A 26,844-nucleotide genomic window follows, 5' to 3' on the forward strand; every position below is an offset into this window, starting at 1 on the left:
ATGAGCCAATTTCCCTACAAAGACAGCGGCGACACCGGTTTCAGACCGGTCGAACCACCGGCATGTATTCTACCGCAGGAGCAGTACCACCGGCAGTACAATGTCGATGCCCAAACAGACGAGGAGGACGAGATGGTGACAACGGAACGCGAACTCGCAGAGGATGCCCAGTGGAAAAAAATACAACAGAATACATTTACGCGATGGGCAAACGAACACCTCAAAACAGTTTCGAAGCACATTGGAAACCTAGAGACTGATCTCAGTGATGGCCTCAGACTTATTTCCCTCATCGAGGTACTGGCGAATAAGCAGCTACCCAAGTATAACAAGAAACCCTCATTTCGCTCTCAAAAGTTAGAAAATGTGTCAGTGGCTCTTAAATTCTTGCAGGACGATGAAGGAATTAGGATTGTTAACATTGGTAAGTTCAAAATTCCTTATATAGTTTTTGTTCTATTTTTGACCGTTGAAAGTAAAACACGCCTTTGAGTAAAATCACTAAAGCATGTAAATACATATTTATAGAAAACTTGTTTTGGGATTTATTTGTACACGTAGCCGGTCACCGGCAGAAAAGGTGCGCTTGACCAGCCCTCATTCTCGATTTATTTAACTCAAAAATCTATCAAAATCATCACTTAATTCTCAAGATTTCTACGTAAGCCTCAGCAAGACCCATCAAACCCACTTGCGACTTCCATCCTTGCAGACACACCGATTTGCGAAACAGCAACAAAGCTACCACGAAGCTATTTGGGTCACTCTTCGTGTCAGCATCTCAAATACGCTTGCCTAAGGTTTCAATTTATTTAGATGATCTCAGTATGTGATGTACTCGATTGGTCTCGTCATTAGACAATTAACACAACTACTTAATAACTAGTGTGTACTTGAACGTTTAAGGATTCAGATTCTGAAAAATAGCGGCCCGATTAAGTAAGAGATATTAAAACATTTTGGAGCCTCATTATGAAGACGTGAAGATGGGGCGAAGCTTTACATGAGAGAATGACTATCAAGGAGTTTCTGGGAAACAATTACATGCAGGTCTACTTAAGAGGTATAATTGGTACCAAGCTCCACCTTCTTTTTCGTCGGAGATAAAAACGAATTTATTCCACATGTTAGGTCGCAAGTCACCGAATTGCTAATTGCACGTAAGTACCTGAAAGCAAACGTGATTTGGGTATATGTATTTATTCTATTCGTTAATACGTTGTTAATTGTAGTACCTACCGTAGGTACTCTAGGTATTTTTGAGACCCCTTTGATAACGGTAGAATGACGGTAATCCTTAATAAAAACCTAATATAGCAATTTAAAAAAGTGGTGTCTCTGGGAAACTTTTCTTACACTCTGCGAGGATTGCAGCAATTACCGTCAATAACAATCTCCTAGACCTCGAAAGAATTTTAAAAAATCTAGCCCAAGTAGAATGCAGCATCACTTCAGAGAAGTTATTACCACACTCCATAATAATTTAAGTGGTACCAGACCAGACGGTTGCTGATTAATAATGGAAAAAGAAAGATGCCTATATATGGCACAAGCTGGTTGAGCAGAGAACGAGTACGCTCACTTAAAGTATTGATAAACATTGTATTATTAGGAGCAACTTGGTCAGTGTCAGTACTAATCCAAAAAGCTTTTACATTGAGTAGTAATTAAATTTATCAAGACAGATTTATCGAGATATCGTTGTAAACTCGCACCAGTGTTTAAAAATTATACTCGCTTTGTTAGAACATTAGATCGACAATTAAGCCTTAAACTTTAGAACTAAAGGAAGCCACACCTTGTCGGACACAGCTATCTAAATTAGAAGTCCGTGTTTTTTTACCAACTGAAAGTGCATAATCTGGCGAAAAAAAACACATTTAAAATTTGTCGAATTTTACTCATTATTCCTGGTCTAATGAGCAGCGCTTATATTATACTATTTCCACCAGTTTCAGACTCCAACTAGTCGCTCTCCACCCCATAGGGTGACAATAGTTAGATCTTTCCGCATTCCGTGTATGGGTCGCAGACTCGCGGTGTTGAATGCCTCCAACTAACACTTTAATAACATTAATTTCTTTATAATTGCGCTTTTTTTTATAACCACCAATAAAAATTTAATTTTAAAAAAGTAGTGCCCATGGGAAGCTTTTCCCACATTTCCTGAAGATTGCGGCAATTATTGCCAATAACAATCTTCCAGATCTCGAAAGAATTTTAAAGATACCGGCTTCTCTCGTCAATTCATAACAGGTTCGGATAATGGCGAGCCTCCAGCATGAGTTGCAGACTTGCAAAGCAGTTCCCGCTGAATGCTTGCAATTCTCCAAGATTTCTCATCCTGGTGGGTCCTCTTATGACAAATGAAATAATTTAGTCAGGAAATGTGAGACGTGGTATCAATAACCCGCTATCACCTTCATTTTTGAGTCTCTGTGATGGACTTCGCTTTCAAGGAATTCCAACATCGTATCCTTCGGGTGCGATCAGAGTTGTTCATTAATTTATTCTTCTGCCTAAGAGCGTTTCTGGGAGCGCCTCTTGAGGTCTTCGCGGGTGGCCCTGTCCTTCGAATTTTGCTCATCTTTCCCGACTCATTTCTTCGCCCCATCACTACCAATGCCCTTTCGACAGCTTTATGCCCAGTTTAGTTACAAATTTTTGCAAAGTATAAAATCATTCATTTGTTCCTCCAGGAAGCTAGGAAATGTGAGTAATACTTCTTTATACCTGAGGATTAATATGTAACAATTAGACTCGGTCACCAAAATTTGGTCATGTAAGAGGAATTCGAAGTGACATCATCAGCATCGTCATGGTGTGAAGCAAGGGTCGGTATGGGAAACCACTTTAGTAAAGGCTACTCAAGATAAGTGCATCCTAAAGTGCGCCACACGGATCACATTTTCCGTTAGTACCACCTCAGATATTTCTTAAGGAGTGCTTGGAAAATGGTAGCCGAAGATGGATTAATATTAATAGAGGCAAGATTAGTGCGTTCTAAACGCGATCCGACTCAATCCGTATAATTCTAAAGGAACGCTAAAGGAGACACATGTGTATGGAGTGCTTTAACCACAGTTACCGAAACGTGGCTTAAGCTTGCCTGTTGCCTGCAAAACTTCTTTGGGAAGTCAAGGACAGTCTGTTACATAAACGTTGCGGTTTTAACCTCATTCCTCGACGGCTATAGCTTTATACCATATTCATCGACTTATTTTTTATAGCGAACACCTTGAGGAGTTATTTCGATAATTACTTGATGAGATAATCGGCTGACCGCTATATGTAGATATAATTCAGTAAATGCAGTTAAAAGTAGTTTATTTATTTTTTAAAACTAAGTAGAGTTTCAGTCGATAACGGCACAACAAACAGGATTCATTGTTAGCAGCGAGATAAAGTGGAGGATACCTTCCATTTGTTCGGGAGGGATTTCTTATGTATTTTAATGTAAAATTAAGAATACCTAAACCCTTTTGAACCTTCCAAAAAATGGCTTTTTGGCATTATCTATGGAGTTCTTTTATTTAGTTTTAAACCTCATTTAATCACGAATTCGCGAGAAGATCGCAAACGTTGAGACTGTGGTACGGATCCGAACCGCAATGGTTGAGACTATGATACGATACACTTCCTGTAGAATATGTAGATATGACCCATGTTTTCAATCACATTTCTTTATTTTGGAAATTATCATATTTGAATGCTGCCCACAAACATTAATTACCTTATAATTGAAACCTCATTGCTATTTTTAGAAATGTATAAGTTCTCTCGTAAGCGCTATTACTGTATATGGTAATTTTTACGGCTTTCAGCCTTATCGAGATTTCGCAGGGCTCGTTAAACACTTTTTGTCACGTTACGCAACCACCAAGTAAACAATAATGTTGACGATAAATATTTATTAAAGACTGGCAACGAATCGACAACTCCCAGACGGTATGTCCACAAAGCCGATATCAGCAACTCCTGATCAATTTGATGTAAGACCAACTAAGACAAACATGCGCATTTATGCCTCCAAAGATTTTTTGATAATCACTGCCATTCACTGTGACCTTACGCATTCTTCAATGCCAAAAGGACGATAAAGTCCATTCCTTAGTAATCTTGAGTGGTTGAAAAATACGCTCACATATAATTGCTTAGTTGCTGATAGTGTAAATTATTTTGTTATTTATGAAGGTTCTTCACACGAAACGTATGAACAATCGCTACTAGTGCAATGCAAAATGATGATCTAAGGTGATTTTCTTGTAACTATAGCGTCATGTCGCTTAATGGGGGCGTTCGTTAAATATAAACAGGAAACAAATTTGTCATTAAACAGTTAAGGGGAATTGGCTGTGAGCTGATGGTTTTGAAGCTCATTAGTCCTGGTTGATAACAGAAAACAGAAACATTAATTTCGTTTGGTTGGGTTGAATTGCTTAATTATTTCAAGCTTGGAATTTAGGCAACAACAAATTGTAACAAGGAAAACTAGAAAACTACGGCGAGAACTGGGTCAGAAAATGAGGAAAATCAACGCAATTCCCCATTACTGGGAAATGATGAAAACGAGGTTACTGGAAAATTGTCAAAAAGCGGTCAGTTTACTGGGAACTCGAGAAATTCAGGTACTGAAGTTGAAGATTTCAGTATCAAAATTCACTGTGAGGCTTGGATCCACCCAAAAACCCCCTTTCTCGTTAAGTCGGTTTTAGTCGGTTCAGCTTTTTTCCCAGGACTTCGTGATAAAAATCTCGCCAAAATTTCTTGAGACTTTTCAAGAAACGTAGAGAATATTTTCAAAAACTCAAGACTCTTAAGAGAGAAAACAGGCTCAGAACATTCTCAAAATGTCTCATTGGCGTGAGTTCATTTCCTTCGACAGCTTCCCCTAGAGAATTTTACGAGAAAATTCATTAAAAATTTACTTAACTTCTGACACGACAATCCATCTCATGAAAATTAACTGAACCACTGAAACCTTAAAAAAAAGGTTTTCGGAATTTTCAAAACTCCTCATTGAGGTGAGTTCTAGTTCCTCCTTTCCTCTGGCCGTTTCTTCACGTATTCAGTAACAAAGCTCATGAGTTGGGTAAATTTAATGTAGTGTGTTCAGCATTCAACAATTAACACACTGATGTGGAATATTCCTCCAAAATCTATAGCTTTTTAAGGCCTCATTGCTAAGTGCTTAAGTAGCGCAAACATAACGATTAGTTAAAGTGACTTAAACTCGTAAGGCAGATGCGTTAAGACTAGTGGAATATACTTATAAATCTATTTTACTAATGTAAACAGCACAACATACTTTTAAACTGCCCATACGGTTAAGCGAGGTCGATCATTTCAACCTTTTTAGGTAAGTTTTCACTTATCACAAAACTTTTACTCCCAAATGCAGTCATTAAAATTATGGTGATTTACATTATGTTTTTCTGAAGATGACACATCTTCTGCGTGTTTTCGAACGAAAAATGCTGCTTGAAGCGAAAAAGAGAAATTTTAATTGGCTCAATGAGGTTGCTGAAACATATTGAATTGCTATATACATACATTTTCTTCTCTTTCAGATTCCACCCATATAGTAGACTGCAAATTAAAGCTAATATTAGGATTAATATGGACCTTAATTCTACACTACTCAATTTCCTTGCCCATATGGGAAGGGGAAGACGACCTCAGCAACGGTGGAACGGAATCAACACCAAAACAAAGGTAAGAGTTCTGATATATCATGATTTCAAAGGTGGATGATCAATCAAATGTTAATGTTTTATATGTTGCACATTTTTGTGTACAGTGTGTCCCAAATTTGTTTTCCATGTATTTTCTTAGAAATTCTAGATCTTAGAATTTTAGGAGGTATAAAGTTGGATAAATGAAGAAAGTTCTAGACGATTGTGTTAGTAATGTAATGACGACAGCCGAGCGGCTCTAATCGTTGAGGGTTTTGAAAAATTTTGGAAAAATTAAAATGACGCATTTCAAAACAAACAATAAAAATCCTTTACTTTTACTATTTTTTCCTAAGTAATATTTTGAGTGAAATGTATCTTTGAAGATGAATTTTCGAGACAACGTTTCGGTTTTCTGGACACATCATCGCCATGGTTTTAACCGATTTGCGTCACTTTCAGCGTTTGTTATAAAAATAACTATTTCACTCACAGGTAAAAAAACAAAATTTGATGGCCCATCTTAACTGGTGCATCTTAAAATTACTTAACAGAGTAGAGTTAAATCAACAATGAATACCAACGTTATTTCTAATTTTTTAATGTAAAATAAATAAGCATGCGAGCGAATTTGGTAAGCATCCTCCATGAACTATTCAGTGTATTCTATAAGCAAGTGCCCCTTACCTGCGCATTATCTGAAGTTCAATAGTTTTAGACGTATTTACACCATAAGCTTTAAGATAGTCGTCATTAAGATTCCTTTTCGGACTTCTTCCAAATGCGATCGTAATAAAGCGTTTTGGATTTTTGCTTCGTTTAATAATTATTTTTCGAATTATAGACCAAAAAGTGGCTTTTTTTACTAATACGAATTGTTTTTAATCCAGGTTAATGAATTGGATTCAAAGTAAAATCCCGGATTTACCCATTAAAAATTTCACAACGGACTGGAATGATGGGAAAAGACTCGGAGCGTTGGTCGATTCGGTGGCTCCTGGACTATGTCCTGACTGGCCGGTAAGACACAACCTGCAAACCGAAAATAGTTACACCAATTATCGCAATTTAATTTACAACAATTGGTGTAACGCATACGCATTTACAGGATTGGGACCCCAAGGACTCAATCCAAAATGCATCTGAGGCAATGGGGCTGGCAGATGATTGGCTCAATATTCCACAATTGATAAGACCCGAAGAAATTGTGAACCCCAACATTGACGAACAATCAATGATGACATATCTGTCTCAATACCCCAATGCCAAGCTAAAAACTGGTGCTCCTTTGAGGCCTAGAACCAGTCCAACTAAGTAAGTGTTCAGTATGACGTTAAATTGGCAAAAAGGGAGGCATTACAGATGCTTAATAAACAGCGAAATATATGCAGATATTCCTGTAATGCCTTTCTAAAAACTAGATTTAGACTATGTACCTGCAGGTTATTCTTGGTTCTTTTACTTGTGGATTTGAAATTTTTTGAAATTGAGCGAATTGGCAAAACGAGAATTAATTCAGAGTTTTCTTTATTTATATCTTCAGAATCGCACCACCTAGGTAAGTGAATTCTAGGAGTTGAACGTGATTTATTTAACACAAAATGAGTGATATCGTTCATGGCATTACTAACAATTTCAAGGAAAGTCTTGTTAAGATATCACATTGTACGGAGCGCTTATCTTAAGCGAAAAAAAGTAAAATTTTTCAAAATTTACATTAAAAAGCCTTACAATGCTTCACAGCTATTAACAGTCACAAAAAGCATTGAAACATTCTGTGTTCTCATATTTCATCATTTGCTGTGAATATAGTTTAATGGAGTTGGTAGCGCTATGAAAGCTTAAGCGCTTTTGAATGCCCAATGAAATTTTTGTCAAAAGCAATTTTTATAATATCTTTAAACTTGTATGAGTTAAATATCTAATTAGCGAGTAATTTTAAAATGAAAAAAGTAGCCTCGGGAGAGAGTATTTTATGATAAAAATATGCCGCAAGAAACTAAAAATTATGAAAAAATATATAAATTTTCGAAATATATGAAGACCGTTGTGTGACTCAATATCAATCTCCAAATCGCGTTTGACCATCTTTACTTTTTCAAAATACGTATCGTTTTTACAGCAAAAATAAGCATTTGCTGGCGATGCAGTCAGCAAATACATCCGATATTCTGATTTAAAAGAAAAACCAAAATCACTAATTGTTGCTTTATCAATATTTCCAGGGTAAGGGTATATGGTCCAGGAATAGAACCTACAGGCCCGGTGGTTGGCGCCACAGTGAACTTCACGGTTGAAACTTTCTCGGCTGGCAAAGGCAACGTTGATGTTATAATTGAAAACCCGCGAGGCCAAAAGGAACCCGTCGATGTGAGGTTTAACAATGACAGGAACCTTACTTATACTGTGTCTTATACTCCTCAAATGGAGGGCCAACACAAGATATACGTTAAATACTCTGGAAGGGATGTTCCAAAGAGCCCGTTCTTGGTCAAAGTGGAGGGCCACGCTGGGGACCCTAGCAAAGTCACTGCTTCAGGCCCCGGGCTTCAGCAAGATGGCGTGTTTGTTAATAAGGCCACATATTTCGATATTTCTACCAAAAGTAAGTTTCGATTTCTAAGCAACAAACCATAAGTAAAATGTATTTTTTAGATGCTGGTAGAGGAGTTCCGGAGGTAGTGATCCTAGACCCTTCAGGAAACAAGAACTCAGTACCAGTAAAAGTGCGGCAAACTACTCCAGATCTGTGGCGATGCGAATACCTCTCGTGTGCCGTAGGGCTACATTCCGTAAACATCTTCTTCGCTGGCCAACCCATTCCAAACAGTCCATTTGGAGTTCGAATATCTCCAGCATCAGACTACAGAAAAGTTAAAGCTAGTGGTAGAGGGTTGCAACCAACAGGAGTTAGAGTTAAAGATGAGGCTGATTTCAACATTTATACTGAAGGTGCTGGAGAAGGGATTCCAGAAGTCCAAATCATAGGCCCTGCTGGGGTTAAGGAGAACTGCAAAATTACCAAAGTAGAAGGGAATATCTATCACTGTGCCTACCATCCGTTGAAAGAGGGCCGATATAGAGTGATGATCAGCTTTGCTGGGCACGAGATTCACAAGTCTCCTTTCGAAGTGAATGTTGGACCATACAAGGAAACTTTAATTCAAGCTTATGGACCGGGTCTATCGGGAGGAGTAGTCAATTATCCAGCTCTATTCACTGTGGAAACAAATGGTGAAACCGGAGCTTTAGGTTTCAGCATTCAAGGCCCATCTCAAGCCAAAATCGAGTGTCACGACAACGGAGATGGATCAGCGGATGTGCGGTACTACCCAACAGCTCCCGGCGAATATGCAGTACACATCCTCTGCGATAACGAAGACATTCCCAAAAGCCCGTACATTTCGCACGTTTTACCACAAACTGACTATTATCCCGAAAAAGTCGAGGTTTATGGTGAAGGAGTTGAACCTAATGGCCCGCAAAAAGACGTACAAACCAAGTTTAAGATCGACACCCGAAAAGCAGGTTCTGCACCTTTAGATGTTAAAGTTACGCAAGGAAATTCCAAGAAAGTCGATGTTAAGCTCGTGGAGCACGCCGATGGCCTTATTGAAGCTTCTTACATTCCTAAAAATGGAGATCGTCATACAGTTCAAGTTAATTATGGCGGTGTTGCAGTTAAGAACTCGCCATATCGGGTTTACGTTGGGGAACCTCCCGATGCAGCCAAAGTGTTATGCTTCGGACCCGGGATCGAGGATGGGGTCAAGCCTGGAGTCCCTACTCACTTCAACATAGATGCTAGGTAATTTTCTTTAAGTTTCGTTTCATAATAGTGAGTGTTTATAGATGAGACTAAAGAAAAGTAACAAGGGGACGAACTGATCTAAATTTATGCTTAATGACAAAAAATTACAGGGAGGCTGGTGACGGTGACCTAGACGTCCGTCTAATCAACGAAGACACCCGTAAAGATGTTCCAGTGAAATTAACCGATAACGGCGACCGGACATACACTGTTGACTATGAAGCTCCCCAACCTGGAAACTACTCAGTATCCCTGGATTACGGCGGTTTGAGAGTACCCACCACTCCTATTAGGATTAAGGTTGAACCCAGCGTGGACGTCTCCAAAATCAAAGTTGATGGACTAGAACCAAGTAAGTCTCCTATTATCTTTGATAAATTTTAATTTTAAAACTGATCAAAGCTAATAGCAACTTTCTACCCTGACCTACAGCGGCCCCTATAAACAGTCTACAGCAATTTAGAGTTATAACCCAAGATGCTGGCAAAGCGGAATTCGCGATATCTATAACAAGCCCCTCGGGGAGTAAAGTCAAAGCTCACGTTATACCCACACATGAGGGATATTTAGTTAATTTCACTCCAACGCAACTAGGAGAATACTTGCTAGGAATTTCTTTCGGGGGAGAACCAATTTCTCACAGACCGTTCAAACTGACATGCCTAACTGGAAGTGACCCCACTAAAGTAAAAGCCTCAGGCCCGGGTTTACGCAGAGGGATTGTAAATCGACCTGCAGAGTTTATTATTGACACAAGAGGAGGAGGAGGGGGAGGTCTTGGGGTCACAGTTGAAGGCCCTTGTGAAGCAGCGATTAACTGCAGAGATAATGGAGATGGAACGTGCTCAGTGGCGTATCTCCCTACCGAAGTAGGAGATTATGGGATCAATATAACATTCAATGATGACCACATCCCTGGAAGCCCTTTCCAGGTGTTTGTGGAGCCTGAGGTCGATATGAATATGATTAAGGTGTCAGGAAGCGGGATTCAGTTACATGGTAATCTGGTGTGCGTAAACATGTGGGTTTTTACTCAACTGGATGTTGTGTTGTTTGATTAAAATAATGATGTATTAACAGCGTGCCGGTTAGATGAAAATAAAATTTATTTGTTGTTTTAGCTAGAAGTTTTTAGGCTGAGAAATCCTTGTAGGATCAAAGCGATATTGAAGCTAAGAAATTCTTGTAGAATTTCTCAGTCTTAATATCACTTTGATTTTTGTGCCTGCCTACGCATGTTACGATATTTTACATGTTTCTTCTCAGATCTCTCAACCTCCTTTAACTTTCAGGCGTCTATATCGACTCACCCACGGACTTCCTGGTTGACACTCGAGGAATACCAAAAGCCAACAGCGATGACGGCAAAGTAACATGCACCATTACTAACCCTTCAGGGGCACAAACCGAAAAATTAGTCACAGCCCTCCTCGATGAAACTTACAAAGTGAGCTACACACCCTTCGAAGAAGGACGACACACCATTGACATATTCTATGATAATGTGCCAGTCCCTGGATCACCATTTGTGGTGAATGTAAGGCGAGGCTGTGATGCCAAGAAATGTATTGCCTATGGGCCAGGGCTAGACAATGGAGTTCTCAATAAACCTAACATATTTACTGTTGAGACTAAAGGGGCTGGTACTGGAGGATTAAGTTTGGCGATTGAGGGGCCATCAGAGGCGAAAATGACTTGCAAGGACAATAGGGATGGATCATGCTCAGTAGAATACGTTCCCACTGAACCTGGTGAATATGATGTGGCTATTCGATTTGCTGATAACCACATTCCTGGATCACCGTTCAAAGTGGTGGTTAGTCCAGAACAGGATGCCTCTGCGGTGATAGTTTACGGCCCTGGGCTCGAGCCTAATAAATGTAGATCAGGAATTCCAGCTAAATTTAAGATAGACGCTTCAAAAGCGGCCGCAGCACCAGTAGCAGTAAACATTCTCTCTGACTCAGCTCCCATTCCAAGAAGACCGGAAATCAGAGACAACGGTGATGGCATTTATGAAGTTACTTACATCCCACCTACTGAAGGGACCAAGCTGCAAGCCCACATTCTTTACAACGGTAAAGACATCCCTAATAGTCCATTCCCCATCACAGTAAGACCTGTGGTGGAACCTGAGAAGGTTAAAATTACTGGACCAGCCATAGCGGACAAGGGCATTCCCGCATCAATACCTACATCAGTCAAAATCGATACTACCGATGCTGGGTTTGGTGATTTAGAAGTTAAAGTTAGCGGACCCGATGGCCAACCACGACCAGTGAAAATACACGAAAATGGAGACGGGACTGTTAATGCGACTTTCGTGCCCGACGACTGCGGGAGATACAAGCTGGACGTAAAATATGGAGGAAAGGAGGTTCCAAAGACGCCCATTCCAATTCAGGCTTACGCTATTGGGAACGTAAGTTTTAGCAGTTTTCATGTTGAAAATTTTCAAGCTTAATGTTGGCGTTTCAGGCTGAAAAATGTACAATAACGGAGGGCTTGGAGAAAACCCTTTCAAGTGGAGAGTCTTACTGCATTACGGTAAACACAGAAAACGCAGGGAATGGAGAAGTCACGTGTAGGATCAAATCTGTTAATGGAAGGTATGCGTCTAAGCAATTCTGACTTTTTACAGCTCTTTAAATAATATTTCCTTATCAAATTGCATATTAGACACGTATTATTTCAGTGATCTTGATATAAACATCGTAGACAATGGAGATGGTACAGTTAGCATATACTACACAGTAGAAGATGCTGGAGAATACACAATCAACATCAAATTCGGAGGGCAAACAGTTCCAGGAGGATTTTATACGTTTATGGTAAGTTTTTGGCTTAGTGTGTCCATATTTGCATGATTATAGCATGGAAACAAACGGCGTAGTCGAATATCAAACAAGGTCTGACGAATAGCTCAAAGGTGGATTTATGATCAGACTTTGATTTCTGTTATGCTTCCATTTTGAAGAAAAATTAGTGTTTAATTGGCAATCAATTTATAAAATTATTGAGCAAAAGTGCATTAAAATTTAAAAAGCTGGACAGATTAATATTCGTTCTTCCTCTAGAGTGTGTCTTCTTACTGGTTCAGGGGTTCTGCCCGGCTTTGAAGCAACCCCCCCTTGCCAGTTTCTTGCCCAATTTCTAAATTGCATCTAAATTAAAAAACACTTGCACTTTTTTATTTTTAGATAAACGAAATTAAAATCAGATTTATTTGTACTACGCCGTACGTCCATTTTTTTTTCTAAAATGTTGGCGCTTAGTCTGATCACGTATCCGTAAATCTATTAGTCGAGGTATCTCATTACTAATGTTTTTGTTTACGGTGCCAGAGATCCGGAGTTCGAAATCCTGTGCTAATCTGGGTGCATTTGTGTCCTTTCAGTAATCTTGTAAATTTCAGAAAGCAGCCAGAGTTGCCGTCATGTGGGGATTAAAATATAAATTTAGAATTTTGAAAAAACTCATTTATGGCATCACATGTGTAGCTGACTCATATTAGCGTTAGTTAGTAAATAAGGGCGGGCACAATTTTCGTTTCGAAAGGAAGAAGGAGGGACTAGCCTCACTACGTAAAATAAAAGTAAAGGAAACCCAAAACTAATAAAGAGTAACCTCAAATAAACAAAAGATTTACCAGGGCCGTACTTATAAAAAATCGATGATTATTCTTGCCAAGCAAAAGCTCATGGAGTCCAACCAAGATTATTATGTTGAAGGTTATCAAAAACTGTTATGGAAAAGCGGTTTAGTTTTCATCTATCTCTTATCATAGCGCATAAAAAGAATAAAAATCAATTCAAAATTTCCATTTTTCTTTTAAATAACTGAAAAATCAAATTTGTTCGCCCTGCGAAACTTTTCTTTGAATGCGCAATTTCTCCCTTTTGACCAAGTCTGTGCCTATTACCGCTTAGGAGACCCCCATGCTCCCACACATACGGGGTAACAAATATGTTTTTGATTGGGATTGAAATCAAAAACATATTTTTTACACTAGACGAGTAGCAACAACCACGAATCCGAATATCCGGAATCTACTCAGTTTAATTGTGTTGGCAACGATTACAACAGCAGCTGTGATCACTCTTTTAAGCAGTTCATCGTTACGCCTAAAAATTTGTTTTCTTAATAAATCTCCTTTAAGATATACCTAAACTTTGACCGTCGCATTCCGAAACCCAACTCTGGATCACCTCCTAGTTGTTTTCAAATGACTTTCCTGGAAAGATTTTCCCTGATCCGATTTGTATGATCTCGTTTTTGATAAAATTATAACAGCGAGTTTATTCGAAAACAGCCGAACCATTCTTATCCTCAACAAGCATCTATTCATAATTTTACTTGTATTATTTGGATTGTCTTTGAGCCTTGTGAGTTATAGTGCTTACTCAACACGGGATTGTTGACACGTCTCTTGGATTTCCTAAGTAAGATGCATTTTTTAATAGTCTTTATAGGAAACGTGATGCCTCAGAAAATTTTTTGATTTTATTAAATATTTCTGAAAAATCTGTTGTAAGTGAATCGATGTATTCCCACATACGTTTAAGTGTTTAAGGGAGCACTGGTTCATTTCAGAAGGATTGGGGGAATTTAGATTGAATAAGTGGATGATGTGGACACATAAATAGGACATTTTGAGCTAAAAAAAATAATAAATTAGCCCAGAATCAAATGAAGTGTGAGGAGTGAAATCTTCCACGGCTTTTCAAATATTTTTTCCGCAAAAAGACTTGTAAATTTAGGAAAATTTAAGATTAATTGTACGAGTTACCTTATAGTATTTTATATCCTATTAAATTATCTACAATGGTGAATAATTCGAAATCGGTATGAATCAATATTTTCTGTTTTAATAACCATTTTACCAAAAAACAAAAACATATTAATAAAAAAATTGGTAATTATTCACTTTAACCTTCACCGTTCCGATCCCTCTGATTTTTTAATATGTTATTCCAGAGGTCATTCTAAACAACTTTTCTTCATGTGTTAGATGCGCAAACGGCTCCTTCATAATTTTTTTTGGGTCGAAAATTTGGTCAACACTATCCAAATTTAACTGTCATATTAAAAAATAAACAATTATTATCAGTTTTGATCGGTCAATCATAGTGCCAAAATGCGGTCTTTTGAGTTCTCACGTATGGTTGATAATTATGATACGTTATTGGGTCTTCTGGACTGTGTTGGGGTTGGGTTGGATTAGGTTAGGTTAGATGTTAGTATCCCACCCAGCACCCCTTTTCACTGCACGGTTCCGTATGACAGTTAAATTTGGATAATAATGACCAAATTTTCAACCCAAAAAAAATTATGAAGGAGACGTTTGCGCACCCAACACGTGAAGAAAAGTTGTTTAGAATGACCTCTGGAATAAGATATTAAAAAATCAGAGGGATCGGAACAGTGAAGGTTAAAGTGAACAATTATCAAAAAATAAATTTTTTCCTACATGTTCAAACAGGGCAAAATATATAAATTCTTTGTACTGTTTAGAATATTGCTTTTTTTAGTCTTCGACGTTGAAAATCGTAGTTTTAAATAACGACACGCAATACATTGCAAGTAATAAGATAAAGCTTGGCATTTTTATGTATTTACTAATAAATTTTATGAATTTTATATGGGTTTGCGACTTGGTTAGTAGTGGGTTGGTTAGTAGTGTCAATTTTTATTAACCGAATCGTACACATGTAGCAAAAACCTAAAAATGGACCATGGACCAGTTACTCTAATGGATCCAAATGGCCGTTCTAATAATAATTTAATATATTCTGGATGTGGTCCTGGGGGAGGGATTGTTGATCGTAAATGAGTAACATCAAGGCAAACCATAAATAGATTTAAAAACGATACTATTTTATAGCCTAAACAAAAATAGGCTCAGTTACATTTATAGTTATGTTTAGTTTATATTAACAGGATGAACATAATTTAATTAATTTTTTCCTGTTAGTCCTGCAATAAAAAGAAAAATAAATATGTTAGAACCTAATCAAGCCGCAAACTCCGATTAACGTTACCAAACCATTCAAGACGGCGTTTGGGGTTGAAGCCAAAACTTTCATGAAACAATTATAATTTTGACATTCTCATTTACTCTAATTAATTGTACGTAAGTCACTGCAATGCACATTAAATATTAAATTCTGAAGTCGTGTAAATAGAAAACAATTTAATTATTCAAAGTATTTTTAGAAAATTGCAGCTGTGGGCCCATCACATATACAGAGCGCAAAATAAAAGGAGTCGTATGCGAGTCTCATCTAGTTTAGTAAAGTCCAAGAAAGTGTCGAATCGACGATTCTCAAAAATATTTTGTGAAGGGAATTTAGATTGTTGATTAGAGCAATGTCGTCACTTTCCTTTTTTTACATTCTTGTGTTGTTTTTGATTGAAGGCAAATAAACACTTCTCTTAATGCGAGCTATTAAAATGGTACAACAAATTTTTGGCACCATATTCGGATTTTATCTAGAAATATTTAAAGCAAACCTTGACTTTCTGGCAAAACTGATGGGCGTGAAATTCGGTTATCCTTAATTCCCACTTCCATTCAAAAATACATAAAGGCATAAATTTTGGATTAAATTTTTTTCACTGCTGCCACTTAATCATCTTTTCTCTCAGTTCTCTCTGATCTTTCAGCCGTTTTTTGATTTATCAGTTTATCTGTCTCCATGGATCTTAAAGTATCAAATGTCCTTTTGTGATCTTTAGAAATTGTGAAATTTCTAAAGACGACAAACTTAAATTATCGTTATTTTTATGACTAATTAAAATAAGCAAATATGCCGGTTATATTTGTTTACTTTCTTAAGTTATAAAAACGGCACGTGTGGAGAAAAACATAGCAGCAATTGTGTTGGTAAATTTGGCACATTTATCATATTTTTTAGTTTCAAATTGAGGAGTAGCCAGGGCAGAGAATGTAAGGTGTGTGGAGAGCCAATTCACTCCATGTTTTTGTACCTACATAATTACTAGATAAAACGCAGAACCTTTGAAGAATAGTAAATACAGAAGTACTGGCTAAAATGATTTGAACTTTTATTTCAAATGATACGAGATTACATATTCTTTTTATAGCTTTTCTTAGGCACATATACAACTAAACTTAAAACGCTTCTCTAAACAAATACATAACTGATATTAATCACCACGAACGTTTGCTATAATACTGAAAACAAATATGAAGAAAAATTGGATATTTTTATTTCTCTGCGAAACTACATCTGTCAGCTGAGCCAAACAAACCTAAAATAAATTTAAGAGAAATAAAAACAGCCTGAAATAATTCGGGAAAGAATCATCCCAAAGCAAATTGCATTTGCTGACTCAGCGTCCGCAAGTCTTCATTTAAAACGTTATTTTGAAGATTTCATATATTTATTTCATGAAGTTTTTTTCTTTTTTTTTGGTTTTTCCTCACCGCAATCAGAAATGGTAAAGTATGTATTATCCCAACACGAAAAATGCATTATGAAGAAATTCTGAAATGCGAAATATTTTAATTAATTTGAGAAACGTTCAGTGTGGCTGTTCATCCAGAAACTGGCATGGTCCCAGGTACACATAATTCACGACCGAAAATCAAATTACGGGCTGCATGTCAATGTAAAAGAGCTGCTGACTAGTTGAAACCAACGAAAAGAATATTTATCCCAAACTGAAATCCAAAATTACTCAGAAATGGGTCATCTGACAGATATTTTAATCAAGTGTCGGGTAAATTACTCGATTTTTCTTATATCACGTTTGGGTAATTTTATGCAATTTGGTGAGCGTTGATTAATAATTTTACTCCATCAATGTCAGCCTACGAACGTTTTGCCATTAAAATCCACTTTTAAGTACCTCAAAAATTGCCTAAATTACTGAGAAAACTATCAAAATTACAGGGCCAACAAGGCCCGAAGCAAACTCCCGGAGTAATTTTAGTATTACACCTGTCAGCGATTTATTTTATGTTTATGAAAATAGTGTGCATACATACATAAGTGACAGGTTAAGATATGAAAAATACTGATATACATTCACGCATGCAAAAATCAACTTAAAATAACACTGAAATCTGTCACTACCATAGGCAGATAATGAAAGAAGGATCGTGTTCAAGGATGAAACGCGGATGAACTGATTTCTGCAAGGAAATGGTCATTTTGTGAGGAAGCCGTGGGAAACAGGCTTATTTCCTTATCGGTAGGCGCGCGACTCGTAGGAAATGAAAGTGTGCGGAAATAAGGGCTTTTTCGATTTGTGATTGTTACCGACAATGCAATATCCTGAGTTGTAGAAAAAAGTATGAATAGCCCTGTGCAATGATAAATAAATACGTACGTTTGATAATAAATTCATCGTATTGTCTAGCGCATCACTTGTGATATTATAATGCAGCAAATCTACTTTCCTGGCAGCCGGCCACACCTTACATCATGTTGAAGGGAATCACTTAACAACGTTTCATCTTACAATTTTTTAAATATTCTTTTCTTTGAAATGAAATAAAATTAATGACTTTTCTGTCTTTTCTTCTTGACGACTGATTTCCGCACATTAATTCCATGTTGTCACTCCTTTCCTAACACTAGAGAATCTAAAAAAATAAGTATAACTCCTTTAGGAACACTTTTTTAAATATATATTTTTTTGAAAAATGTTCTGATTAATTAAAACCTCTAAAAATTCTCTAGATTAACATAGAAACGGTCTGTGTGTTAGCTTAACCACTAAATGAAACATGACCCTCAGACCGCCCATTTAAGGCCTCTCTTGATGTGAACTCTTTCGGCTTTCAAGGACACTCCAGCTATAACTTTTTTTTCTTTTTTTCTTTTAGGCCGAGGAATCGGTTAGAAAAACCGAGAAGACCACTGTTTCCCAGACTGATAGCAGAAAGCAAACTTCCAGTAGTCAGCAAAGTCACACTAAGCAATATAGGCCTGTCAACTTAAATAATATCCCATTGCCTAGTACAGGGGGACACGTAACTGGTAGGTGTTTCATTTCTGTCTGCATAAAAGCCATAATCTTCATAGAAACGATTAATGTTTCCTTATGAGTTATGCTACCAATAAAACTAATGACTCCTTAATATATGTGTAATATTGATCTGGTGCCAAAGGGCCCTCCAAAAATAGCCTGTTTTGTTAACCAAAGACAGTCTTTGGTGAGTTTTACCGTTTCTTGTAGCATTTGGTACTATTCAGAGAGGGCAAAAAATCGCGTTTTAATTTGTTAAAATTGCGATTTTTTTTTCACGATTCATGAGATTAGTTTGTGAAAATGGCATTTTTATGTTTAAGTGCTCAAAAAATGACTTTTACACGATTCTATATGTCATAAATTAACTTTAGTTCGTGCGTAGCTGAATTTTTAATAGCGAAAAACATATCTTGATATTTTTAGACTATCAAATATTCTCCACCTTGAAAGTACCTAAGCGCAGCGGTTAATAAATACTACATCGCGGATTTGACAGTAATGATATCAAATCTTTTCGTAACCTCAGGATTTTGAACATTGACGAGTCAGTGTTCCTTAGAGTTTTACTCGGGACGGCTAAGACATTTCCACTCCTCATCCATGTGCGTTAGTACCTCAAGCTAAGTGTGATTTAAATTGTGCTCAATGTATAATACAGTTAGATAATGTATTCTTGGCTTAACATCCCAGAGGCCCCTCAAGCAAACTGGAATGAAATAAGTAAATTATTTATTGGAAATTTTAAGAAAGTCACTCATTCTGAGTACGACCATCACGAGCTTCCTGTTATATGCAGGAACGTACCGTCAGTTTCAGTCGATAATAGGAGCTTCGGGTGTGATTTTGTTCCCCTCATTTTTATTTCCAGTTTCACTGTCAATACCAGAAAAGGTAAAGTGAGCTTTACGTAGTATATACTATTGCATCGTTATTAAAGACGCTAATAGGCACCCTTGCTAACGTATTTCCAGAAAACTCGAAATTTTACTTTTTAATATGGCTCTGTTTTTAATGCAATTGAAAAGATAAAAAATAATAATTATGAAAAATAATTAAAATTAAAGTGATTTAATTAAAAATTCAAAATATATGAATTCAATAATTAAAACTGCAAAAGCATTTTGCTTTCAAGTAAAATGGAAGACACCTTTCGTTTTTTAGTACCGACCACCGCTTTAATGACTTCAATTCTCACGATTTTCTCAATGCTGGCCTATCTCAGCTGAAAATTAATAGTTGTTTTGGCGTTTAAGTTTAAACAGATTGATTGCGCCTATTTACCAGTAACTATTAACGAAACGTTCAGGGTCTTTTACCACCTGAACATCCCGATATAAACTTTGTTTACTGTCTAAGCACCATATTTTATCTCTAAAACAATGAAATGTGCATGTATTACTCTCACTTTTTCGGTCTGTTTGATGCAAGTTGCAAATCACCGCTCAAATTTAAATATAAATTTCGTTCATTAACATAGTGTTGAAATTAGCGTACGGCCGAAAATATGTCTTACCAGTTTAATTTACCGTAAAAATGAGCAGGTATATGAAACAAAGGTTATCTATTTTAATAATGAAGAATAAATAGATACACAAGTCCGCACAGAATATGGTCCAGGCAGCATGAATAGCAAAACATATTAAGTTTAAAATCGTAAACAGTTAAGTTTTGTAAACAGTTACAAATCTTCGCCACTGCCACTTAAGATTTAAAACGTCTAAGTTTACTAACATTGTCCAAGTTTTAGACATATCCAGTCCTTATTTATTTTCGAATAACACATCCCACATTTTCATAAATTCTCCACTTTGAGTTTAAGATCCAAGAAACATCTGAGAATATATTTTCCTTGTGAAAATATTTGAGGAAGTTGTCATAACAAAAAAAAAAAACTTGTCAGGGGCCAGAATTTTTACAGTGAGCGGCCAGACTAAATTTACATAAAACAGGTTTTGAAAAAATCGCTCCAATTATTTTGATTGTAAATTGCGCGCTTTTTTACATTAAATCAACATTTTCTTGCGACTCAGGGGAATGATTCCAGTAAACTCAGTTTCGATTTTCGTCGCACAAAAAATCCAGTAATTAAATATTATTTCACTCCAGCAACATCACTTAAAAATATTTAGATATAAAATTAACGTAAGTGAAGTGGAATAAATTTATGTTTTACAAATGAAGGAGTTAGAGCAAAAAGAGTATAACTGACATTTTTTAATATTTTGTGCGAAAATTAAAACTTAAGTGTGTATTCTATCAGTGCAAAACCCGTATAACTCCCTTTCGCAACTACACTAAAAATGCATATTTCTTTCCCAAAGATTTTAAAATAGCAAAAAACTTTAGAGGCATTTTTCTCAAAAGTTACTTGAATGTACTTATACCCTTTGGGCTCTAACCCCTTCAAATATTTCCAATAACAGCCACATTTGCTATAGCCGCTCACGTATAGCTTGATTCATTGACTATACCTAACAAGTAAATAATGAACTACAGAAATGCCCCAATCTTACAAATATTTTACGAGTATCTTGTTTGGCCATTCCACAGCTACAGGAAATTAATTTGTTTTATTATGTTTCAGCCGAAGTAAAAATGCCCACTGGAAATGTAGACAGGCCAGTAATAGTAGACAATCACGACGGAACTGTCTCAATAAACTATGAACCTCGAGAAGAAGGAGTCCATGAGCTAGCTGTCAAATTCAATGGCGAGCACGTCCAAGGCTCCCCTTACAAATTCCACGTAGACTCTGTAAGTTCTGGCTACGTAACCGCCTACGGCCCAGGCCTCACTCATGGAGTCACCGGAGAACCCAGTAACTTCACTATCTCCACAAAGGGAGCTGGTGATGGTGGTCTTTCAATGGCAGTAGAGGGACCCAGCAAAGCAGAAATAAGCTGTCACGACAATAAAGATGGCACAGTTTCTGTGTCATATCTCCCAACTGCTCCTGGAGAATACAAAATTTCCGTGCGATTCGGGGACAAACACATCAAAGGATCGCCCTTTTTTTCAAAAATTACCGGGGAGGGTAGAAAAAGGAATCAAATTTCTGTTGGATCTTGCAGTGAAGTGTCCCTGCCAGGGAAAATATCCGACGCCGATATCAGATCTCTAAATGCCTCGATCCAGGCACCCAGTGGGTTGGAGGAACCATGCTTCCTGAAGCGATTGGCCAGCGGCAATATTGGAATCTCATTTACACCGCGAGAAGTCGGAGAGCATGTAGTCTCTGTTAAAAAAATGGGTACGCACATCACAAACTCTCCATTTAAAATTAACGTGTGCGAGAGGGAGGTTGGAGATGCCAAGAAAGTCAAAGTTCAAGGATCGGCGCTTAAGGAAGGAAAAACGCACGTGGATAATACCTTTACCGTAGACACAAGAAATGCTGGCTTTGGAGGTCTCAGCCTTTCGATTGAAGGACCCAGTAAGGCTGAAATTCAGTGCAATGATAACTCAGATGGAACCTTGAACATATCATACAAACCCACAGAACCGGGTTATTACATTGTAAATCTTAAATTTGCTGACCATCATGTAGACGGATCACCTTTCACGGTCAAGGCAAGTAGAGATTTCCTAAAGGGCGCAAAATAGATTCTTTAATAGAATGTTCAAGTTGAAGTCCTTTATGAATAAAAAATTTCCATAAATCTATCACTCCTCTTCTCACTTTGGATATCTTTTTTTAATGCTGTTCTCAGGCTTGTCGAGTTTTCTCTCTTTTTTTAGTTTTTTTTAATTTTTTTTATTTAAAAGAGTACAGAAATGTACTGGCTATTCTTAGTATTGTCTACCTCTGTACATTCGCCAACTCACATTTGCTTCAACTTGTTCTTGCATTCCTTCATAAGTTCGCTTTAACGTTTCTCTTACTAACACATCCAATAATCCTTTTATTAATTTTTATATAACAGGTGACCGGCGAAGGGTCGAACAGGCAAAGGGAAAAAATCCAAAGACAGCGAGATGCAGTGCCAGTAACTGAAGTTGGAAGTCAATGTAAACTCACATTTAAAATGCCAGGTTAGTTTTCGTGCGATAATCCTATAAATCTTATGTTAATTTCCAAACATTTCCAGGAATAACTTCCTTCGACCTCAGCGCAACGGTCACATCCCCCGGAGGAATAACGGAAGACGCAGAAATCAATGAAATCAAAGACGGACTTTACGCCGTACACTTCGTTCCTAAGGAATTGGGCGTGCATACTGTCTCAGTTAGATACAAGGACATCCATATCCCTGGTAAGTACTTAGGTAGACCTGTGTTGACTTACTTTCCACACGTCAGCCCTAATGAGCGTTTCAAATAATGTGTATGTTGCTAATGTAACATTCTTTCTTAACAGGATCTCCTTTCCAATTCACGGTTGGACCCTATCGCGACCATGGCGCTCATTTGGTTAAAGCTGGTGGAGCGGGTCTGGAGAGGGGCGAGCAAGGAGAGCTTAATGAGTTTAATGTGTGGACTAGGGAGGCTGGTAGTGGTCAACTGGCCATCTCAGTGGAAGGGCCTAGTAAAGCAGAGATCAACTTCACTGATCGTAAGGATGGTTCCTGCGATGTCTCATATAAAGTCACAGAACCAGGTAAGGTATAAGCAGTTGACATAAACATGACCTGGCACCTATGATTGAAGATTTGCAGTAGATTGGTTTTTTTATTGCAAAGTAGGACAACTAAAGTCTGATTGGGAAGATTACCGCCTTAACAGTACAACGTTTGATAGTATTTATTCGCTTTGGCACTATCATAGTTGTATTGAAGTACTACATAATCTGAACTTTGAAGTTGATTTTGAGTAGATTGCTGGATTTACTGTGCGTGTAACTAAAATTTAATATTGAATGGTTTGCTCACTAAATGAATAAAAATAAATAATTTTTCTAATAAATTCTGACAACAAACAAAATGGGCTCATAACCACTATCAGTTATTTCTGGAGTGCTGATGGAACTCATAAATATTATTTTAATTCGTCGCCGTGTTTTCTTCAAGACATGAGCTCGATTACATAAAAAAAAAACTGTCACTACACACGTAACAGTTCTTTGTCGCTAAACAAGCATTATGGTCATTTCGCAACGACGATTTATGCGAAAAAATTATGTGAAATTGATCGTGCGTGCTAAACTAGACGCAAAAAAGCCCGCGAAAATCCAAATCAGCGACAAAAAACCCAAGGTAGCACCTAAAATTTAAATTTAGAAGTGAATCATATAGTTCTTAATAGATGGAGAATATATTTCAACATGATGTAGACAGAGAATAATCTTACTATCGCACGGTCAATGTTTTGGTGCTACAGAAAATGTATAAGGTGTGCCAAGAGATCCAGTTTAATTCAGACAACTCGAACAATTCGGAAGGTGGGGAGTAAATATTTATTCTTTCAATCGATATTTTTGAGCGCAACTGATTAATAGGAAATCGCGTGAACGACATGTTTTCCCATGGGTTTTAAATTATAGTACTTCTATTCTTTCCGCTGTAAGTGTTCTTTTAAATGATGCAATTGCTTGAAAATGTGTTACAAAAGAAACAGTTTATAAATTCAATAGCAACGTAAATGCGGTAAGTCTTTACACAAATGCTTTGCCTAGCCTGCGCTATTTTTGTCTACAGAAATAGCGCATCCTATTTTTAACACTTCACTAAAGCAATAAAGCATATAATTTTTGTTTCAGCTCGTAGTGATTGATATTTTCCAAGAAGTCGGGAATATATTAATATATTTGCTGAAATAATCATGCTTGCGTATTCCCGCCTCAAACTGTAAACGCATTTGCTTTATCAATCCATCAATCTCTGTGGCCTCCCAAAGGGTATGAACACGACAAGTAGTTGTGAACATGAGAAGAACATGAAATTTACATTTCGCAAAAAAAAATCGTGGATGTTTGTCAACTTATGATATATTTTTGACTTTTGGCGTAAACCACATCTCTTCATTTGCCAAATTACTCCAAACTGATTCATCTACATACGCAGCTTCCCGGCTTATGTATGTCACGTAATGACGTCAAATCAGGAGCTAAATTTTCCCAACCAACTACTGATATGATTTATAAACAAACTGAGTCGGTATTTTGCTTTTTGAGACTCACGTAGAACATGCATGATGTAGTCATCCAAACTCATTTCAAGGCTGGCACCGGTAATATGTTTATAGTAAGGTTAGTTCAGGTTAATCCAGGTTCGTATTTGGAAAGAGTTCCAAATGGCCTTCTCAATGAGGTTTCATGATACGATGTTAGGACTCAAAATGGCGGCGCAGAAGTCGTTTTTCGAAAAATTAAAATGGCGCGAAAAAACCCTCAGATTTTCTAAACAAAACTTTTCTCGGATTCATTCCATGTTCTCTGGACTTGGAACATGGATCTAATTCACACTTTTACTAGGAAAAAAATAGCGTAGTGGCATTCACCAGCCTATTATTGCCCATGCACAACAGATTTCCCTACTGATCTGTGAACCCTTTGTAATTTTCCTCAACCTCTGTTGCAGGCGAATACAGAATTGGACTGAAATTCAATGACGAACACGTTCCTGATTCACCATTCAAAGTATATATTTCTCCGGCTGTTGGAGACGCACATCTACTAGAAGTAATACAATTCCCTGAGGGATACATACAGGCAGACAAGCCTTCACAGTTCATCATACGAAGGAATGGAGCTAAAGGCAACCTTGACGCGAAGGTATAATACCGTTCATTAACTGGAACGTGATAGATTGTTTGGCAGGTTTAGGACGTCCAAAGAAATCCTCTATTACAAAAAGTCTTGTTAATTCAGAATTTATCAGCCCTAATCACTGATCTTTGTGTATACTGCTTTAACCCTGACACTAGAAACATTGGCGGCTCCAAGACAATTAGGGGTTTCTTTGAGTCTTCTAAACCGCCACCATCTACCACAACTTGGACAGGGACACTAACCAATGCAACCAAATCGAAACCTCTTTACAGATCATTGGGCCTTCGGGACATGAAGACGATTGTTTTGTACAAATTATCGATACTGAAGAATATTCCGTCCGGTTTATGCCCCACGAGAACGGCATCCACAAAATTCATGCTAAATTTAATGGAGTCCATATTCCCGGTTCGCCATTCAGCGTTAAAGTTGGAAAAGATACTGCTGATCCTGCAGCTGTCCACGCTCAAGGAAACGGATTGAACAAGGAAGTGAAGACCGGTAAGTTGATTAAAAAATTAAAAGCTGAGGTACATTGCGTGTTTTTTCTTTAGGCGTAAAGACGGACTTCATCGTTGATACCGTCAACGCAGGTGCAGGTACACTTGCGGTAAACATCGATGGACCTAGCAAAGTTTCTATGGACTGTACAGAAGTAGAAGAAGGTTACAAAGTTAGGTACACGCCAATTGCCCCTGGCGACTATTACATTAGCATAAAATACAACAATATTCACATAGTAGGCTCTCCCTTTAAAGTGACCAGCAAAGGTAAACTTAAAAACATGAATTGAATTGACTAATAAATACAATAATTTGTTTTTTAGGAGACGCGAAAGTTGTAGATATAGGAGGCCAAGAATCTTCCTCAGTAGTAGTAGAAACTGTATCCAAAGTAGGAAAGGCGGCTAATCACAAAGGACCAACACTGCCACACTTTAAGAGCGACGCTTCCAAGGTGCAATCTAAAGGAATGGCCTTGAAGAAGGCTTATTTAGGGAAGCAGAATCAATTTACGGTAGCAGCCCAAGATGCAGGTAACACTTAAATCGGCTTATGAGGACGCGAAAAGCAGGAATTTATTAAGTGTTATCAATTATTTCCTTGTTTCAGGTACCAATATCCTGTTCGTAGGTGTCCACGGTCCTAAAGGTCCATGCGAAGAAGTATTTATTAAACATAAGGGACGTAATTTGTATGAGGTTAATTACATGATAAGAGACAAAGGAGAATATTTAATAATAGTTAAATGGGGCGATGATCATATTCCTGGATCACCGTTCAAAGTTGATGTTTAAAGAACTTTATACTTAGAATATATCGATATTTATTATTTAGTAGAAAGTATATTTTGTTTTGTTCGTTTAAAACGCCTGTAGTACTAATTTTATTTTGTAAATATTATTTCCATTTTAATTTTTCCGTTTTTTAACCATATCAAGCGAATAGAACCTTTAGTTATTTCTCTATACGTTAATATTTTTTCCCTATTTCACTTAGCTTGTAAAAAAGCAAAGGCGAATTCGTTATTTATAAAATGCTTAATTAGGATCCAGGAAACAGTTTTTCAGAGGTAATTATGTTACACCTTTTTTAAATAAATACTTCATAGAAAAGATACTCTTTGTTTATCTTCATAGATGCAAAGGA

The 26,844-nt window shown here is 37.3% G+C and overlaps 1 protein-coding gene across 6 annotated transcripts; it reads left to right on the forward strand.

The window, feature by feature from the left end:
• Positions 1–26,810, forward strand: cher (filamin-A). 6 transcript variants are annotated; one of them, XM_066399082.1, is made up of 22 exons: positions 1–424; positions 5,571–5,715; positions 6,566–6,695; positions 6,784–6,989; positions 7,219–7,233; positions 7,901–8,280; positions 8,331–9,483; positions 9,597–9,838; positions 9,919–10,485; positions 10,779–11,908; positions 11,965–12,095; positions 12,182–12,317; positions 18,344–18,497; positions 21,074–22,059; positions 22,413–22,521; positions 22,578–22,742; positions 22,847–23,086; positions 25,005–25,198; positions 25,468–25,696; positions 25,750–25,965; positions 26,022–26,231; positions 26,308–26,810. In XM_066399082.1, exons 1-22 carry the CDS (start codon positions 1–3, stop codon positions 26,490–26,492), a joined length of 7,347 nt encoding a protein of 2,448 aa, XP_066255179.1. In that variant the 3' UTR covers positions 26,493–26,810. The 6 variants fall into 6 exon arrangements, with proteins under 6 accessions (XP_066255179.1, XP_066255181.1, XP_066255180.1 ...); XM_066399084.1 differs by lacking the exon at positions 9,919–10,485; XM_066399083.1 differs by lacking the exon at positions 7,219–7,233.
• The last annotated feature ends 34 nt before the right edge of the window (positions 26,811–26,844 follow it).

This window comes from Euwallacea similis, chromosome 18 (genome assembly GCF_039881205.1).
Source record: "Euwallacea similis isolate ESF13 chromosome 18, ESF131.1, whole genome shotgun sequence".
NCBI lineage: Eukaryota > Metazoa > Arthropoda > Insecta > Coleoptera > Curculionidae > Euwallacea > Euwallacea similis.

What these genes read in the sequence shown, in the direction of transcription:
- cher (XM_066399082.1), top strand. Translation starts at nt 1, where the DNA reads ATGAGCCAATTTCCCTACAAAGACAGCGGCGACACCGGTTTCAGACCG. An exon ending in CACTTCAACATAGATGCTAG is followed by an intron (nt 9,484 to 9,596) that starts GTAATTTTCTTT and finishes AAAAAATTACAG; the next exon opens with GGAGGCTGGTGACGGTGACC. An exon ending in AGGCTTACGCTATTGGGAAC is followed by an intron (nt 11,909 to 11,964) that starts GTAAGTTTTAGC and finishes TTGGCGTTTCAG; the next exon opens with GCTGAAAAATGTACAATAAC.